General features: G+C 42.4%; 1 protein-coding gene across 1 annotated transcript; it reads left to right on the forward strand.

Annotated features, from left to right (window-relative positions):
- The first annotated feature begins 3,800 nt into the window (after nt 1–3,800).
- LOC139593159 (transmembrane 4 L6 family member 1-like) lies at nt 3,801–14,530 on the forward strand. The gene is made up of 5 exons (XM_071433850.1): nt 3,801–3,971; nt 7,401–7,466; nt 12,919–13,064; nt 13,831–14,017; nt 14,510–14,530. The coding sequence occupies exons 1-5, from the start codon at nt 3,801–3,803 to the stop codon at nt 14,528–14,530; spliced, it is 591 nt and encodes a 196-aa protein (XP_071289951.1).
- Nucleotides 14,531–20,205: the final 5,675 nt, after the last annotated feature.

A 20,205-nucleotide genomic window follows, 5' to 3' on the forward strand; every position in this document is an offset into this window, starting at 1 on the left:
AAGTCTCTGTCAGCCACAGCTGCTTCATAGCAATATATGGTAACCCATAAAGTCTGTCTGTTTTCCCTCTCATTTGAATAGGTCAGAGGACATCTCACCTGATATCTTACCTTATCTCTTTACTGTCTTCATTCTGTCGCCAAGATCCGTTTTAGCCTGTCTCTGCCTTTCTCAAATGGCTTCAAGCTACCTTTCACCTGGCCCTTTTTCTTGCTTGGGAACCCAATCTTGATGGATTTCTGTGTTCCTAGCCTCCTAATGCCTTCTCCACAGCAATCTTTGTCATAAAACTTTCCGAATTAGCCAATGCATATGAGTAAATTGAGGGACATTTCACTGCTGAGTGCCTCAGTAATTACAAAAACTATTTGCACATAACAAGCGAAGGCACCTGTGTGTGCATGAAATGGTGTGTGCCCATGTCCTTATCCTTCTCTTACATTTGGTAACTGACTCACAGGAGAGCAAAGCCCTTTTTGTTATAAACTGACAGTTCTCTCTGAGGACAGAAATCCACAGCTTGATATTTTGTATTTTCATGCACATTTTTTATTTTTATGCATTTGAAACCCTTGAGCTGGAATGAAGCAATAATAAAACATCATGAAGAAGTTGTGATCAGTTTGTGCCATAAAGTTGAAGGTGGTATGCAAGTTCAATAATCTCTGACCCAGTAGTCTGAAATTTCCAAATTGGAGGTATATCTGTGGATCCACTTTTGTACTGATCAGGCTTTTCTCTCTAGCTGTAGATCACAGCATGGATGCAGTGTGAGCTGAGGTTGTAGACTTTGGTGAAGACAGGTCTAATAACGGCCTATGAAAAACTGGGGTGTGACAGAGGTGATGGAGTGGTGTGAGAGGATATAATGGGGAGCAACAGCCCTGTTTACAGCTTTGGAGATTCAGACTGGACACAAGAAAAGTCTTTTTCATCAAGAGATTGGGTCAACTCTGCAACAAGTCACCCAGAGAGGCAGTGGTGGCTCCATCCTTGTAGGTTTTTAAAGCTCAGCTACACAAAGCTGTGGCTGACACAGTGACCTAGTGTTGGTGGTAGTCCTGCTTTCAGCAGGAGGTCAGACTGGACACCTGCAGAGATCTCTCTCATCCAGTGCTTCATTTATGTTCATTCTTTGATTTTAAAAGAAGAACCTGGATGCTATGAACTACTAAGCTACTGTATGTTATGACAGATCTCTGAAAATGAGATGGGATGGTTTTTTGACCTGCCCTTAGCAAACAGACACAGAATTAGACAAGATTGCAGTTTTTCAGCTACTTTACGGTGGGTGCCAAGCAGGCCTATAATCCACATTCTTATCAACCCTTACGTGCACAGTAAACAATAATAAATATCTCTCCAATTCTTGCTGAGGGTGTATTTTTGACTGAAATAGAGGAAATGCAGCAGGTAGGCACCTTGGGGAGGTTTCCCTGCTAGTCTCAGTGCCAAGGCAGGGTTGAACATTCACATGGTATCCTTGGTAGCCATTTCCTGTTCTTCTATACCTTCAGTGCAAGAGATTTCAAATCAGCTTCCCAAGACAGTTGTCCCAGAAAACCCAAGGCATCTGTAATGGATTTAGTGCTGGCTAAACGTTACTGCACCCACTAGAAATTATATACTCATTTATTGAAATGAGGTATGGATTAGGAGGAGGAGGGCAAAACAGGCTCAAAATTTTAAAGGATATAAAGAGAACTTTATTAACAGAATTAAAAGAAAAAGTCTAAGAAAATCAGAACAAATCTTCAGAATACTTATCTTCTCCCCATACCCTCTTTTCTTTCCCCCTGACAACATGAAGAGACAAAATTTGGAACTTTTAGTCAGTTTATCCCTTCTAAAATAATCTTTCTTTAGTTTACTTAGGGAAAGGAGTCTCTCTTGCCATGCTATGGAGACTTTTTTACAAGAAACAGGTTTCTCATGGCTTTAATGTCATAATGAATCAGCCGCCTGGGAAAGGAAAATTTTTGCAGTGTGAAGGTCTTTCTTATGCTTTGCAGCTTTCTCAAAGCTGCTTCTATGGGCTATGTCAGCTCATGGGGTACTATTTTAAGGATAAGTTGTTTTAGCATAAAAACAAAATTTCTTTTTTTTTATCTCTGGAAACAGAAGTTTTTCTTCTTCTATCCCTAGGGCAAAGTTTCTCATCTCTCTTATCTTTTTCTCTTTAAGTTTTTTATTGGATTATAGCTTTTTAGCATTTATATACTTTAGCATGGGTGGGTTTTTTTCATGGGCTGCAGATGAATGATGCATTTCTTTATGCACTTTATGAATTATAGGGAAAAAATGACGTTTGATATATCAAAAAATATATCTCCACCACAGCCTCACAAAAGAATTTCAGCCTAAGACTAAGGCATTTCCTTGATTCTTTCCCATCTAGTATTTGACATCTTTACTGACTTCAGTGTTCTGCGTTGTTTTCTCTACATGCCTTCACTCTGTTTTTTTCCTCATTTAGGAGAGCATTAGTGTTTGTAGGTTCGTTAGTTCTTAAGCTTTATCAATTGAAATAGTTCTGATAGTCTTGCAGCATTGAAAGGTTGATCTCATCCAGGCTCTGAAATTGAGGAATGGCTGTGTCTTTTGCTGCTGGTTACATGGTCCCTGCCAGCACTGTGCAAGCCACACTGGCTGCCAGTGCCACCCCTTTGCTTTTTCTTCATGCAAGGCACCAGGAAAAAGAAACAAAACAGCTGCTGCTTTTGTCTTTCTGTTTGCAGTATGGCTGGCTAAAAGTGGCTAAGCAAATCAAGTCTATTGCGAGTCATGCTGAAATAGCTGCAGCCACACACTCTCAGCCCCATGGCTGCTCCTGGACTGGGCTGGCAGCAGCTAGTTTTGGCCCTGGCCACTTCTGGCCTTGGGGCCATCTTTTGGCCCTCACCGCTTCTGGCCTTGGGGCCGTCTCCAGCGCTGGCCACAGGGCCACTGCTAGAGCTGGTCTTGGAGTAAAGCAAAATTTATGTGCGAGCCATGCTGAGATAGCCCTGGCCGCACCAGGGCCGCTGTCTCGGCCACACCAACTCCAGCCAAGCATCCTGGCTGCGCGGTCATCCACAGCACCGGGACATTCTCAGTGGCATGGCCCGGAGGCAGCAGAAATCTGAACCAAGCAGCACGCTGACCCAACCATGTGGGCCGTGCAAGCCTGGCCTGGGCAGGCCTGGCCTAGCCGCAAGGGGCCGGCCTGGGCCTGGCTAGTTACCCCTTCAGAGGCCGGGAACCAAGAGAGCTTCCCTGCCCTAGCCCGTCCATAAATGCGTTTTTGTAGAGGTGCATCCAGCTCTTCTAAGTGGTTTAACTGGGTGTCAATCTCCAAAAATAGCCCTCTGATTGGTAATGGGGATGTCAATCTTTCCCTCCAACTGAAAACCAGGCTTGGTTAAACCAGGACAGCATCCACCTCCCCTTCCACTCCAGGCCTTAGCCCTGACTGCCAGCCAGGGTATCTGTTTGGGGAGTCATGGTTTTGTGACTGATATTCCCAATGGACAGACAATTGTCCATTAAAAACTAAAATGAAACCCTCTGGTAATTTCCTACCATCACAATTTTAAGTAAATTCAATTAAACATCCCAGCTGTGAATAATTCAATTTTAAATAAATTCTCTGAAGGGAACAGGGTCTTTAGAACAGGATTTTCTGTGTATGTCTTACCTGAAACATTTCTTTCTATGAAATTTATTCTTCTTTCATTAAAGTATAAAACTGCTGAAACGTGGTGCTCCCTGCACTGCAGTAACCCAAACCTCCCTGTATCTTTCCTGAGCAGAGAGCTGCCATGTGCACGGGGAAGTGTTCAAAGTGCATTGGGATCACCCTCTTCCCACTGGCAATATGTGCCATTGTCTCCAACATTCTCCTGTACTTCCCCAATGGACAAGTACTGCAGCTCAGCGAGATAACTGATTTAGTTTGGTTTTTCCACGGCATTCTGGGAGCTGGGATACTGGTAAGAGATTAATATTTCTTGTGAGTTTTGTTCAGTTTTGTTTTAAATTTGGGGCCAAGAAAATCACCGTTAAAAAAAAGTCATAAAAATGTGTTTTGCATAGACATGTGAACAGCTTAAATGAGAAGTTGGGTATGTAACTGAGAAAATGCATTTATGGCAAAAAAAGTGCCTAGTCAAAGAAATACAAAACATTCCTGAAATAAATATCAGGACTCCAAGAAGCACTAGGCCTAACTACTCACTGTGGAGAAGAGTTACATGAGTGTTCATCCTCCAAGAGTGAAAGCAAAGCTGAGGTCAGCTGGAGGCAGTGAGTTTTCACTATTGTCTGCACCCCCAATTCACAAAAACATTAAGGGAAAATCAAAAACATGTTTCAGCAGGTGTTAGTTTGAGACCCAGCTAACACTTTACAAATGTGGAGTTGCAAATGGGTTAATAAGCTGAATGCCTCCTGTTCCCACACTCCCATCCACCTTCTTTTGGGTTGGATCTGGTTTGAATGTGCTCTTCTGTAACTAGTTCTCCATTCCAGGCCTCAGGAAAGATCACTTTTATGTGAATATCCATGTCTAGAAGGGAACATGTTGGGGAATACTTATCTTTCCAGTTCATCAGAAAGCCTGCTCCCCTTGTGCTCTTTCAATTATCTACCCAAGTGCAGTTAAAAAGCTGAGCAAGTAATATGCATATGACCAGTACTGGGCAGATGGCAAACTGGCACAGAGCTGGCCAAAAAATAAATTAATCTTTAAGAATAATTAACTTAGAAAAAAGTAAATCTCTTTCACAGTCAGCCTATGATGCAGCTGCTGCTTAAGTCTATGGAAAGCCTGCAGTGAATCTGGTTCATACTCATATTTCCCAAAGCAGAAACATGGCATAAGGTCATTCAATAAACTGTTCTCCACCAGCAGCTTGTCTGCTTCTTCTTGTGGCTACCACTTGGGCCTATTACTCATGCTGAGCTTGAACATAAGCATGAGTTTGTAGAAGGAAGAAGTGCAACTACATGAGAGACCTTGTGGAAAATTCGCATCACTGCAAGCCCAGGAGCCATTGGCGTTCAATGAAAGGAAAGGAGAGATGTTAGACATGAGAGCATCACTGGCTCATTGAAAACGTGCCTTCTTTTAAGGCTTCCACACAGATTTGCCTGTGGCCAGCACCACATACATCAAAAATGAGAACAGCTAGTCAGAGGAGAGGAAGAATTTGCACTGACCTTCAAAACACAACATTAGGAGTAATTGATCCACAAAAAATTCTGTTGAGTGCACGTTTTCCAGAAAACAGCATGAGAAATGCCCACAGGTAAGGGGAAAGAAAGCATTATCAGCAGCTCCATCTTCCAGATGCTGGAAGCATGGGAAAATGAAGACTGGCTTTTCAGTGTCCTAAGGAGTTAAAACAAGGGAGAGGATGCTCCACGACTGAAGTCTGGTCCAAATCCTGACACTTCAGTGAGGAAAGATGAAGCTGCAGTGTGTTCCCCCATCCACCTGGATTCCTCCCAAAGGAAACTGAGGCAAGCCTTGCCAACAGGTTGCCCGATCTTGGAGAATCTCCCCACAACTAGGATGCAGCCTCCAGAGTCAAGACTGTGGGAGAAACTTCATAACAGCCTGGCTTAGCTCTGCGAGCCAGTAAACCTCCCTGCACCTGGGAACTTCATCTGTAGACTGATACATAGATTGTCAGCATACCCTTTGGCTGAGCAGCCAGCTCCACCCTTTCCTCCTCTGATGAATTTCTAATGGAAATTATATGACATGAAAACCTCTCAATTTCCTTATTTCAAATATTTGGGATGTAAAGAGAGTAAGACTGGCTCTATGTGTTGCAGTAACGCCTTTCGTCATAGAAAGCCTGTGTGCAACAGAAGGAAATGCCTGACTGAGCCATGGCTCACACACAGCTCTTGTTTTACTGACAACAGCCAAACCCAGCAAATTCTCATGCCCGTGTCAAAAGGCAGGTGTTTATAATCAGGCACTGCATAAAAAGAAAGCTGCCAAGCAAACCCTTCATCCTGAGCCAGGCTAATAGATGACACAAAAGTGTTTGCCACTTAGATGGGAAACCTCGAAAGAAAAATGACAGCCCTGGAGGAACAGGAGTGTTGGTTTGATGGGCAGAGGTATTAACTCTCCTTCTGAGTGCCTGACAGTAGAACACCTGGGCTGAGGCTGCCTTGGGGACCATTTGGGATTATTTAAGACTGGACTTCTTTGCAGGAAGCAGAACACCTTTTTAACCTCAATGCTCTGTTTCTGCAGGTTCCAGATGTGGTCCAGCCAGCACTTCAGGTGCTGTAGGTTGCCTCTAGGGTGTGCATAAAAGGCAACAGAGAATAAATCCTTTGAAAAATATCTAGGAGCCTACAAATCTAAGCAAGTTTCATAACAACGTCTCACACTGTTCAACAGAGATATTCACACTACACACATAAATTCCGTGGGCTTTGTTAAGCATGGACATTCTGCTCTTCCTGCCCTGAATGAGAAAAAATCTTGCCAGCATCTAGTGAGGCCATTTTTACAGTCTTTACCTTTTGTGTTTGTTTGTTTGATTGATTGATTGATTGATTGACTGATTTGGGCTCTTCTTCTTTCATTAACTTTATGGTAACCATTTCCTAATTTTTTAAGTACTCCTTTACTTGTGCTGCTCTTTGAGATGCTTTAACCATCACTGGTGTGTAGAGACAAGGCAGTGGGAGTGTGCTGGCTGCAAAGCCAGACCCACAAAAGCTTTCTTGCCCTCTGGCTACCAAACTGAAGGCAACTTTTCCTAACTCCAGGGTGTCTGTAAGGCAGCATAATATCTCCAGTCATAGATGGTTACTGACTGCATTATATTGGTCCAGCTCTGCCTGATAATTTCCATGGAGAAAGCTGATGTGAACTGAAGTTCCCCATTGACTGAAGTCCGTCTTGTAGGTTTTCCAGAAATTCAGCACAAACACCCCCCACCCAAACCAAAGTCAGATCTGTTTCAGGAAGCTCAAGGCTGATTTCCTAATTATAACCCAGAGCAGAATGCTCAGGAGGCTTACACTGATCATAATTCTTAGTCCAGTTATGTATCTTTTCTGGGCAGAAATTCAGTTTTCTCAAAACTAACACATTTTTTTTCCAAACAAAAAACTCCAACAATCCTGTGCTGAACCTTTTTATACCCTGAAAAGAAAGCAGGATAGCTTCAGCAATCAGAATTGATGTACCAGCAATTTGCCAGACTGCAATCCCACAATTATTTCTGAGTAACTCTTCAGTAGCACCAACATCCAAGCAGGTGTAATTCCCAGAGAAGAGACAAAAGGTGACTTACATTTGAGGAACATGATGCCCAAGCTCTTAGAATTTAAAAAGCACCCCAGCAGAAGTGCTGCACACTAATTCAAAGCCTATGCTTTTCTTACAGGTTATTTTGCCGGCATTCATGATGCTGGGAGCAGGTGGAGCAGGATGTTGCGCTAACAGGTGTGGGGTAAGTGGATATTCATGTGTTGAAATGGCACTATAGAGTTTGTGCAATAGCTCTTGAAATGGCTGCTCAGCAGGTGGAAATGTGCAGTGACAAACCATCACACCTCTGTCAGCAGCCATGTCAGGGAAACGGAGAAGAGGAGCTTGATCTGCAGCGTCCCTGGGCTGGGGCTGAGGGCTCAGTGAGCCAACAAGAACGTTATGATGCTGCAGCTGCTGATAGGAGGGAAATCAGCCAGGGCCAGGGCTGGAGCCCTCAGGCACAATGCTGAGAGCAAAGGGGGCTACATCCCATGAAGTAAAATGTGGCTCCAGCTTCCTTGAGCTCCCCTGTTCAAGGCAATCATAAAGACTGAGACAGTTGCCTGTTCCTCCTGCTTCCACAGAGTCCTGGTTCCTCTATACCCTTCCATGGCAATCTACTTTTCCACAGCTTCATCCCTGCTTTTCTCTGTAGGGATACACACATCCCCTATTTGCAGGTCCATGGCCAAAGCATGAGATGCTGCATCTGGCACTGAGGAGCCAGCACTTCTTCCTGCAGTTCTGACCAGTAGCTCACATGTGCCCAAATATTATGCATGTGAAATATGAAAATGTAATTTAGGCTCTCTGACACCTAAAGAAAGGCCAGAGAGATGTTTTACTTGATAATTAAGAATATTATAAAGCAACATGTTATAAAGGCATATCCATTCATCCTCAAGCCCCGGGTATAGACTTCTGTGTGGCTATCATTATTGGCAAGAAGAAACTGACTTAGAAATTTTTTTGAGTCTGCATCCTTCCCAAAAGCAGCCTGGAATGAGAGATTCCATGCAGTAAAGCACATCTCTTCTGTACTCTTCAATTAATATTTAGTCTGATCCACAAGAAAACCTTTGCCTCTTTAAAACATTTTACTTAACTCATGATACATAATACCAAAATAGCATTCTTTATTAGGATGTCACACATTAGCAGGCACACCCCAAGGGACATGCCGTTACATTGATTTTACCAAATGTCACATGCACAGACAGGATGCTGACAATGGCCAAGCAGGCCAGTTGCAGAGCTGGGGTGAGATCCTAGGCACCCTGCAAACAGTGCCTGAGCCAGCTGCTTTGCTTTACTTTGGGTGATGTAGAAAGCAGTGATGAAACACAGCTACTGTTGTGGTTCCTATGCTCACTGAATCTGTTAAGTCACAAGGGGAAATCCAGGTGAACTGGGCTGAGTTCACACAACATCTCAGGTGTCTCTTCTCTATCTTTCATCCCAGCCCTAAATATTACAGAGCCAAGAGTCAAACTTCCCCAGGCTGGCTGGTTTCACTCCCCAGCCCAACAACACAGGTGCTAGCACAGTGTCATCCAACAGCCCACATCCACAGACCCACCACAATCCTCCATTCTCCACCTCCTCTTTCACTGTCTGAGCCATTCCTAGCAGCAGTACATCAATGCCAGATACCCTGTCTGCACCTTCCCATCACATTGGTTACCTACAAGCTGTTCTCCTTTTCTTTATTTGCTGTTATAGAGGAATAAAATAGAGATTAAGAAAGTAATTTGATTATGCACTGTGATATTTTGTAGAATCAGGAGAATCACAGAATCATTAAGGTTGGAAAAAAACTCCAAGTTCATCAAGTCCAACCTTCAAATGAATACCACCATGCCCACTAAGCCATATCACAAAGTGGCTGATGGCCAAGTGACGAAGCTACCCAAAGCAAAGTGGAAAACAGGCTTGGTGAGGACAGTCTATCTATGAAAATGCTGTCTTTTTGAACACACACCCCTCTGGAGTCATACACCTCTGTGAGGTGGAAATGGTGAAGCTCTACTCCCTATGTTTTCAACAGTCTGCTTGAGATGCTCAAAGTAGAGATGAGATGGGGACATGAGTAAAGAGTGAATGGCTGTGAACAACTAAAAACAAGTTTACCCTGCACAGCTCCTGGGGAAGAGTGATTTCCAAACGTTCAAAAAGAGGTCAGTGTTGCAGGGAGATCTGAAGGCTGATGGTCTGCTTCTTTAAGGGATGAAACTTCAGGCAAAATGTGCTTTGTGGAGCGTGGAAGGAAATGCACAGGCATCCAGAGCAGGGGTGCTCAGATGTCCTGACTATAAGGGCTGTATATGCAAGGCAGGGTAGGTATGGTGTGAGGCCCTGGAGAGCAGAGAACTCCTGGGATGGGTTCAAACATCCACAATATCAGCAGCGTCCCAGAGTGACAGAGCTCCTTGGGAGGTAGGTCTGGATGGACCTGCTAAGGGTTCCCCACCTACTGGCAGAGAAACAGCCCTCATGGAACTACTCAGGAGCCACTGTAATCCAAAGGCAAGTTTGGGCACCTTTCTGCTTTGGAAATCTTACGTATAAAATGATAAATTACACTTGGATACTCCAAATTGCAGAACTGCTTGTCATAATAAAAAGGGAAAAAAAGGTTAAAGAATTATTACTGATCAGAATTATTGTTTAATCAAAACATAACATTTTGCTCAGGGCAGGGACTCTGTTCTATTTTATTTTGCACAATTCCTGGTTTAATAGTTTCAGACTTCATCAAAGCCTTTACACACTGCCAAAGTATCTTCAACAGTAATAAAAATAGTATGTTTCTCATACTTTTTATTCACTTTAGTAAGTTTTCCAGTTCACAGTGATTACATGCTACATTAAGTTTCTTCATTAATCAACTTTAAATTATTATTTACAAACATACATCAATGGCCTCTTGTCCTTGCATTATGGAGTAATGAATTTGGAAAGTAATAGATTTAGAAAGCTTCAGTGTCTTGCAGCTTAGCACGTACACATCTGAAATTATCCACTGCACTGACGTGATGAGGAAAAAGACCCACCCAAAATACAGCTTCTCTCATTGCATCAGCAAACATATAGTCCAGTATTTCTAAGTCTTCCTTAAGAGTTACTAGTAGAACAAGAATAGCCATAGCAGCTTTCCAGACAAACTTAAGCAAAGATATCCAGATAACCAGACAGAATAACTATTCCATCAAAAACAAGCAAACAAACAAAACCAAACAAAAAAACCCAAAAAAACCCCATAAAAAAACCCCAAAATACAAAAAACCCAAAAACCACTTCCAGACAAAAAACAGAGAAGAAAGAAATGTGTATGGAGTAAGAACCAGGTTATTAAAGAGCAGCACAAGCTGGGACAGGAAGAACTTGGTAACTTCACCAAAGAAGCTGATACAAACATTCAAAGAATGAATTCTAAGAGTCTTCATCAGCTCACCAGGGACAATTCAATTAAAGGATTGAATAAAGCAGGGAAAATCAGCAAAAATCGTCAGCAAAACCTTTTCAGGAGTACAGAACAGATCAACATCATGGGAAACAAATTTCAACACACTCAAGCATCCCAGCTTAGGCCTCCTGTTGCAATTAAGGACACAAATGAGGAAATGAAATATTTCAATGAGAACTACTACTAGAGAAAATGCTGAAAGTTTGAGATGATGAAATGGTCAATAAAATCCTTGGATTTTCACAGATTATGAGGCAAGCCTCCAGAAAAGTCTCCAGATCAGTAGATAAAATGGGGAAATGCCCCTGCATGTCTAGAAAATGCTGAGGAGAGCCAATCTAACAGCTGTAGTCAATTCAGACTCCTCTTTTGGTGACAAGTAAAGTCTCTGTCTAGATGATCCTGTACACAGTAAGGGAAATAGCTGGGATGAGGTTAGTCCTACAGTCAACAGATTCCAAATGAGACAATCATGTGACAGAACACAGTCATCACAGATAGCACTGACAAGTACTACCAGTAGTAACTGCTATCATAAAACATAGTAATACCAAAAGACCATTTGACTTTTTCTTCATAATTATCTTTGGGATGCCCTGTACTGCTACCAAAATGAATTGTTAACATAATTAAGATCCTTCAACCAAGAAGCAGAATGCAGAGTTGAAGTAAATGAGGAAGCAAATGGGGAAAAGTGATTCAGAATAGGTAGGAGTTTCAAAGAGAGTATCAGTCACTCACCTTCACCACAAGGCATGGTTGGTGATCTTATTGTGAGAGACAGTGCATCAGCTACAACCCAGACACTGTTTTGGTCCAGGACAATAGACTAAATTAACTACATTTTGCTGACAATGGGGCTCTGCTAAGAGGCAATTCAGCCAACATGCAGATAAAGACTAAGGAAAGAGTATCCAGCTTTGAGTTGTTAATCAGTTATGATTAAATAAATCCCATGAGAAATCCCAGCAACTTTTAACTCAAGGATTGCCTCAGAGGCAAAACAATACACAAAATTAGTCAATTCACACACCAGCATGAGCAAGGTTCTACAGAAAGCTGTTGGCTGGTAAGCTGGAAACTGCATTCACCAGCTTGAATGTGTTCAAACAGTGAAGACTTTTCAAGGCTTTGTCAAAAAACTCTGACATGGATGGTGGATATTTCCATTTGACTGTGTAGTGCAGTGGTCTGTGGAACAACTGGGACAAGGAGAAGGTTTCTACCTACAAGGTTTCTTGTGGGGTGGTGGATTTCACCTGGTATTTGCTGGCAATGGGGAATTATGAGACTTGAGATATTTGGCTTCAAACCTGAGTCATGGATGAGAGTATTCTGTATGTGCTTCCTTGGTCATGCCATTGCCCTGCCTTTAAGGCAGGCCTACTGCCTTCTCCCTGCTCCAGGTCTTCCCCTGGCTCTATGGCAGAGTTGTGAACAACCACGAGCAGTGATTCTTAACAAGACTATTGAGAAGCCTGTCCCAGATGCACCACCAGTAGCACCCTCCTGGGATTTTTGTTTCTATAGATAAACAGCAACTGGATACATCCCATTCATTACTAGAAAACTACCCAGAATGGAGTAAAGGTAACATTTCTGTGGGAGTGGCTGATGTAAAACATGAATGCATTACATACAATTTGAAGTCACTGCTGGTTTGTTGCCACATGCAGCACAATTAGATTTCTCAACATGAGAAGTGGTAATCGCATGTTATGGTGTTGCAAAATGGAGGAAAGCAGGGAAAAGAAAGGCTTTTTTGCATTCCATCAATTAGCAAAAACAATTAACCTATCTTTTGTTACTTTCATATCTTGTTCAGTAGTTGCTTGCCTTTTTCTGTTGGTGCAAGGGCCAAGAAAGGTGAAGAGTTGGAAATGCCAAGGTACATGATACAGAACAGATCAATCCAGCATTAGCCTTATACCGGCTTTTGAAAGAAAACTCACCAGATTTTTCATAATTAATAGCTTAAGCATAAAACTCAATAAGTTCTTTAACATCTAGGACAGCTACAATAGTCAGAAAAAGTCAACTATTTTTTACTCCCACAAATTTAGTAGCAGTAATCGTTTCAGCATAAAGTAAGAGACAAGAAAGAGAATTCTTTCTCATTCACTGTGAGTTTTCCATGCTACTCAAACCTTTGTGCACACTATGTTGAAGGTCTTTTTCCTTTCAGATGCTGCTGTCAGTGATCCTGTCTGTGATGGGATTTGCAGGAGGAGCATATTGTGTGGTCATCTCTTTGTTGGGGCTGATTGGGGGTCCTCTGTGTGACACAGGTGATGGAGAATACCTCTACCCTTTCAGGAATGACACTCTGGAGTGAGTATGGCTTCCAAACTCCTCCAATTTTGCTTTCCCTGATCGCTCCCCTATCTTTTTAAAGTGAACTTGGATTTTTCCAAAATGAACTGATGGTTCACCCTGTGTACACCTAAACTCACACTTCTGTGAGTAGCATGTTCCAGCTGGTCATTTCTTTGACCAAGGAATCATCCTTGGGCAAATTGCCTGAGTTTCATCTGCTGTGCTTGCCACAAGTCCCTTGTGCAATTTGCACCACACTTTCAAAATTCTGTGAGCTGTGACTCCCACTGGAGTCAAAAGGAAATGTTTGCTTACTGTGCCACATTAATCTGTTAAATTACAAAGAATTCAGCCTGCTCCACCTGCTTCTGAAAAGCAAAGCAAATCTTCTCTAAATCTAAAAAGCCAACCTTGACAACTATGCTCTTCAAATCAGAGCTAGAGATAATGAATGGACTGGGCTGAGATACCACAGCAGGAATGGAGAATGTGGAGACACGTTTTAAAACCTTTCTCTTTAGTTATTAACATAATTTTGCCATACAACAAACAGGAGATACTTGTGCATGCAACAAAGTATGGATGTGGCTCTCTTCCCTAATTATCAATTGCATCTCTGCAAAGAGAATTCTGGGGAGAATCAGCAGCTTTGACCAATTATAGCACCATTTGAGACTCACTTTGTGCAGTCAAGTTCAGAAAATGAAATGCCAGAAAACAGAGAAAGCATTCTCAAGTTTTTACTTTCTAATACCTTGCCAAATATTTTCCTCTATCACAGAGACAATTATTTGTTTAACCAGACAACATGGAGTATTTGCAAACAACCTGAAAACATCATCCTTTGGAATATTGTCCTTTTCTCTATTCTCCTGGTCATCGGTGTGATTGAAGCTATTCTTTGTTTCATTCAAGTCATCAATGGACTCACTGGCTTCATATGTGGCACATGTATGAGGAGAAGAAAGGTTGGTATGCAGTAAAAGGGTGCTTTATGTTCTTTCCAGTTTTATTTTTCAGGCTTTGGTGATGGTACATGAGCTGAGAGATCTGCACAGTCCCTGGACGAGCTCCTCTGGGCAGTACAGATGCATTTGCACAGCCTCTTTCTGTCTGTCACATCATAGTCAGGGATAACCTGGTCCTCAGATTTTTCTAAACAGCAGTATGACATACTGACATACTCATTGCATGGCTCTATTGCTATTTAAGAGGCCTTTTTTGATAAAGTATAATGACCCTCCCCAGCATATGTAAGTGAGAGACAAAAAGTAGAGATTTTTAAAATTGGTCAAACATAGTAATGTTGTTATTTTACTGAATGGAAGAAAACATCTTTCAAATTTCATTTATCACTATTGCTTCCTTTTCATTGTTTCTTTTCATTGTACAAGATATTTGCAGTAAGTCAGATATCCCCTGAAATATTAATTAATCATCTTTCATTCATTGCCTTTCAGACAAATATTTCTGGAATGTGAATGACCTACAAGGAATGCCAAGACAAGCCCCAAAATGCTGATTCACATGCAATAAGGATAGTGCACTGTACTGTTTTATTTATGGGGGGAAAACAACAAAAAAAATGTTCAGGTGTTTCACAGGGCAAAATTATTTTTTTATGAAGAAGTCAAGGTGGAAAAGGGCTAGATCATTTCAGTCTGAGACTCCACATTTTCATCTCTCTAAACATACCTGCCAAACCTCAGGTACTGGCAAGAAACATTAATCTGTCTGGCCCTTACTGCTGTACTTGTGTATAAAGCACAACAGTCCTCAGATAAAAGATCACCACTTGCCCTCTCGTGTATGTGGGAAATGGAGCTATTGCTAATGTACACATTTATCAGCTGCATGAAGCAGGCACTCTCTGGCTGATGTAAATAATGTCCCATGCTCCCCAAATCTGACCATGAGCTCACCTGTCTGTTCCTATTAATTTTCGAATGGGGCACTCACAGATTTGAATGAGGATGAGCAGAGAATATATCGAGCAGTGTTTGAGACACTGCAGAGGAACTCAAGAACATGGGTTCCAGCCTCTTTCTGCCACCCTGGAGCCAGATACCCTTGCCAAAGCCCAGGGCACTTCTAAATTGGCTCTTCAGGAACATCTGAGAGTTGTGGCAGCCGTAGAGGAGCATTTGGGTCGACACAGGTAACAGGGCTTGCAGCAAGAGTTTAGAAATGTCTGGCTTAACAAAAGGGTGAAGAACCTCACCACCAATTTTGCCTTCATGAAACTGCCTAAGAACTTCACTAACTTCCACACAGGTCTGAAGGGCTGCTCTAGAATAGAGCACATGGATCAAGGAATTAACTCACCAAAGATAAATGTAGTAATTATGTGCAACTTAGTAATATATAGAAGATATAATCTGAAGGCAGCAGATTGCATCAGCTTTAGTTTTTTAGCAACTGTAATACCAACCAGCAACTGCATAATTCCCCATCATCACTCAAGAGCAAGCCCTTGATCTTGAGCTAATATCCATGACTGGGATGTTTCAGAAAACTCATCATTTCAGTGACTTCCTCAAAGGTTAATTCTTGGACAGGAGCTGTCAGCCAAACCATGAAATCATCTTTACCCATCCTGAATGCATGTAGGCAGCTAGAAAACCTGAATATATTTAAAGCACTTGGAGACTATTTTCCCTGATTTGTGTTTTCTCGAAGTTGTTTGTATTTCTGTGCTGTAGCATGGGAACAAGCTCTTTAAATACACTTATTGCAGACATATGTGGCTGCTTGTGCTGTCCTTTAATGCAACATGCAAAATGCTTCACATTCTCCTTTATATCAAAATGGAGAAGAAAAGGCCAGTTGCCTAGATGAGGTGCATATGCACCTTGGAGCATAGTTTCACCCCTAGAAGGAGGAAATTTAACCTATAAAATTTAAATGCAACTTCTGTAAAGAAGAAAGCATAAGACTTGTTGAAGTTTGCAGCCCATCATTAGGTGCATCCAAACCTGCCAGGTGGCTTAAAAAGCTCATGTTCTTTGCCAGCAGATGAAGCATGGACAGAGCAACCACATACAGCTGACAGCCAACCAGGAAAAGAGTTAAAGAGGCAGTGAAAGAAGTATACTTGCATCTAGTCAGGTGGAGAGGGACTCCTTCATCAGCACAGGGGCTCTGTGAACCCTTCACAGTCCCTAAATACCTGCCCTTCCTCATCCCTTAGTTTTGACTCCCTTACTCTCACCTCTGGGACAAAGCCAACTTTGGCTGTGCTAGCACCAGAAGAGGAAGAGATACCCACTGGCACACCTCCAGCACAGAAAAATAAGTGCACTGTGCTGCTGCCATCTGCTTGTTCCAGGCTGTCCTGCCCTGGGGATGTCTGTGTGCTCCTGGGAACACCCTCTGTCCTGCCAACTGGGTGACCACTGGCCTCACTGATATATGTAAATATTAAATATTGCTATTCTGAACTTATTTTCTGGCTTGATTTGTGTGGTCTGAAGGACTTGTGAGCTCAAACTACCTCCAATAGGAAGATAAATGGGATAACAGAGAAAGCAGAGTTAAATAAGCTGACTTGAATCACCATGAAGAAGTCTCTTCTAGGGTAGGCATCAAGATACACAGGCCATGGGGAGAGGCAACCTTCCCCCAGCCCACATTGAAAGAGATGCTTAAGGCAAGTGGGAGGCATTGCCCTGCTGAGCAAGGTTCAGTTGTCCACCATGGACAGGAACATCTGGTGCCATTTGAAGTGCAGCAAAGAACCCAGGCACAAATGTCCAGAGATCCAAGAGTCTCATCTGCAGCTAACAACATGAAGGTGTGGCTGACCAAAGCAAATAGCTGTCTCTTGCAAACACAAGAATGCTAAAAAATCATTTAGTGAAAATACGTAAAGATGACTAAATTAGATTAAATTATTTCAGCTCATGCTTTTTTGGATCTCCCAGATCACCTTTTACATGAGGCAAGACCTGTGCTCTCAGAAGTGACACCAGAGCCTTCTCCAGAAGCCAGCCAGCACATTGCAACAGGGGCAGCTCCTCATGCCAAGCACTGCAGGGAGACCTGCGAACCCAAACTCTTCTGGTGGGCAAGGTTTCAAAAGAAAATGTCTGCATAGTACTAAAAATAATAAAAGCTTTGATTTGAACAGGGAGTTGGCCTGACTGAAGATAAGAGATCATGGTTCAGAATTAGGATTACTACGGATTTTAAATTATTGGTTTTGGGGTTTTTTTCCAAGATGGAAAGAATTCTCTCAGGGAAATCTCCTAGCAAAGGAAAAGAGCAATTTTGTCCATAAGAGGTTTTTTTTTGTAATGTGTACATGAAGAACTTAGTAAAACTAAGACACTTATTCTTCTATATCTAGCTATTCTCTACATTCATCTATCTATCTATCTATCTGTCTATCTGTCTATCTTTTCTGTATCTATCGACTTTAAATAATTAATAGTCAAAAACTACCCAGACATAAAGACAAAAATATTTGTATCATTTTGATATTAATTCACTGTGCAATCACACTACACAGGCTCTGATTGAAGGACTTAAATATGTTGGGTTTGCATCAAATTATCCCTCTCTGTCCTTTGAAACTCATGCAGGAGATCAGCCACTTGCAATTACGACTAACTTGGGACAGGAACAAAACTTTAGACCAAGGACATCATCTGAAAAATGTAAATGTTTGGAGACCAACAGCCATGTGTTTCAGCTGTCAGATCAAGGACACAGTCCAAATACCTGGGCTGGACACTACAGACTAGTTCATACCCTCTCATCTCAAGAGGAACTGTCAGTTCATTTTGATGCAAATGGCTTAGATGCCTCAGGCCTCGGCACTCGATGTTCTCGATTTTTTTGGCTTGCAGAGCAAAGTAAACCAGTGACAGGTTGATCCTTGCAGATCTCAGAGTGCCGTGGCCTCCTGCTGTACTGCCCCAGCCCCAGTCCTGTGCCTCTGCTCCCAGGTGAACTCTTCTCTGCAAACAACCTTGAAAAATCCCAAAGGGAATTTAAAAATAACCCAAACCTTTCCAGACTCTCAGAGTACCTTATTTAATCTCCTACAGAGCTCCAGTTGTTTGGGCTTGTCCCTTTCCAGAGGAGTGACAGCCACCCTTCAGAAATGCCCTTCCCTGCAGGATGTCTCTCACCAGGAAGCACCCCTTTTCTCCTGAGCCCATGGGCCACAGAGAGCCATCTAAAGCCCGTCAGCAATAATGCAGCACGTTTTACCCAGAGAGGAAGAGCAAAGGCATGGTCTTAGCCACAGAGGCCACTGCTTTGTCCATCTTTATTTCTTCAGTTGCAAAGCTGAGTAGCTCACTACAGAGCTTACCCTTACAAAGCTGTAAGTGCTCACTACAGTGCAGATCATTTCTAGAATACATAGAAAACTTTAAGGTGTAAGAGTTAAGAGGTCAGCTGAGTATCATAGAGTCACAGAATGGTTTGAGTTAGAAGGGACTTTACAATCATCTAGTTCCACCCCCCTGACACTGGCAGGGACACCTTCCACCAGACTGGGTTGCTCAGAGCCCTGTCCAACACATCCTTGAGCACTTCCAGGGATAAGGCACCCACAACTCCTCTGGGCAACCTGTGCCAGTGCCTCACCACCCTCACAGTAAAGAATGTCTTTGTGAAATCTAAACCCACCTTCTTTCAGTTAAAAGTCATTACTCCTTGTCCTGTCACTACATGCCCTTGTAAAAAGTCACTCCTCAGCTTTCCTGTATTCCCTCAGGTACTGGAAAGGACTTGTATCCCCCAAGCTCAGAACCATTGGAGATACACCAGAATATCTTGGCTGCTATTCCAGGAGGGCAAGGTGTTTCCAGTGGGGACTGTAGCCTCTGCTTGACCAAGTGGACATCTCAGAGGTTTTATAGCATCTCAGGTGACACCAGCCACCTCTATGTAAGCATTCAAATCAAGCTCTGAAATACAGTGACACTGCTCTTAGAAGCAACCCTGAGTTCATCAGTCTGAGACATGTCCTTACTCTGTCCTGCCTCACAAGACTAGAAACAGGTCAGTCAATTCCCCCTAAGATTTGTCCCCATGGGTTACTCCAGGAGCTTGAAGTGAGCAGCACAGCAGCTGGCACCCAAAGCTGCAGCCCTCCAACATGAGCAGGGAGTGAAACCCACCTCAAAAACCTCTTCATTGGTGAGATTTCTTTTTTTTTTTAATTTAAAAATAGATGCATTAGCTGAGAGTCATTTAATGGCAAAAGACTACAATAACAGATTCAGTGAGGAACTGGTCTTCTTGGTATAAGCTTGTATTTTTACAGCCCTTGCACTGTATATCAGCAAAACCACTCCAGATTCAGATGAACTACCTTACATATGCTCTTTCTCTAAGTTGCCTTCATCCCATCATGTCATGTTTTCACTTACATTGTGTCCTACCACATCCGCTCTCCACCCGTCTGAGTCTTTAAATGAAGTTTCTCTGGAGAGTTTTATGCCTGACAATTTTTCGGATTTTTTCCCAAGAGATGAGAAAAAGCAGGGTCAGTCCAGACATTCTCTGCAGATGTCAAAGACAAATTCAAATCTTTCTTTGGGCATGTTGAATTTAATTGACCCTCACATGAAAGGTGCAAGGTCAGGTCTGTCCTCCCAGGAGTGTCTGATTGCAGAGCAGGTTGAGACCTGGCTGCATTCACCCTCAGCCACATGCACCTTCAACCCTTCCCTGCTCCTGCTGACCAAATATGCTGTAAAACATTTGTTCATAGAAAAAACTTAGTATGTGTAGGCTGTTTTAATAGTTTGTGGAACACCCATTTTGAGCAAGGAAGGCAAACCAGAGAAACCAATGGCTCCACTGCCACTGGCAATGGAGCTGCAGTTTCTAGGACCTTGTAGCAGGTTCATTTAAGGTGGAAGGAGTGTTTCTAATTACCACCCCAAAAAATGTGCCTTTAAAATGCACTGTGTCCCTTTTTGTACTTGAAATAATTGGCTCAAATTTAAAAGTCACTGCTCAGTGAAAATAGCATTTTATTATAAATAAGGGAATATTTCTCCTAAGGTAGGTTAAGTAATCATCTGGTTGTCAGGCTTTTTCATCTCTTTTAATTTTCACTAATAAACACTAATTATAGAGTCTTCCCACCAGATCACTGCATATCTTACCAAAACCTTTATTACCCCTTGTACAG

Source organism: Agelaius tricolor, unplaced genomic scaffold (genome assembly GCF_023055355.1).
Source record: "Agelaius tricolor isolate 1412-34295 unplaced genomic scaffold, bAgeTri1.0.p SCAF_9, whole genome shotgun sequence".
NCBI lineage: Eukaryota > Metazoa > Chordata > Aves > Passeriformes > Icteridae > Agelaius > Agelaius tricolor.

Excerpts from the sequence above, each read along its gene's own strand:
- LOC139593159 (XM_071433850.1), top strand. The coding sequence starts at position 3,801 with ATGTGCACGGGGAAGTGTTCAAAGTGCATTGGGATCACCCTCTTCCCA. Across the intron at positions 3,972-7,400 it reads TTCTGGGAGCTGGGATACTG|GTTATTTTGCCGGCATTCAT; the intron begins GTAAGAGATTAA and ends CTTTTCTTACAG. Across the intron at positions 14,018-14,509 it reads CATGTATGAGGAGAAGAAAG|ACAAATATTTCTGGAATGTG; the intron begins GTTGGTATGCAG and ends ATTGCCTTTCAG.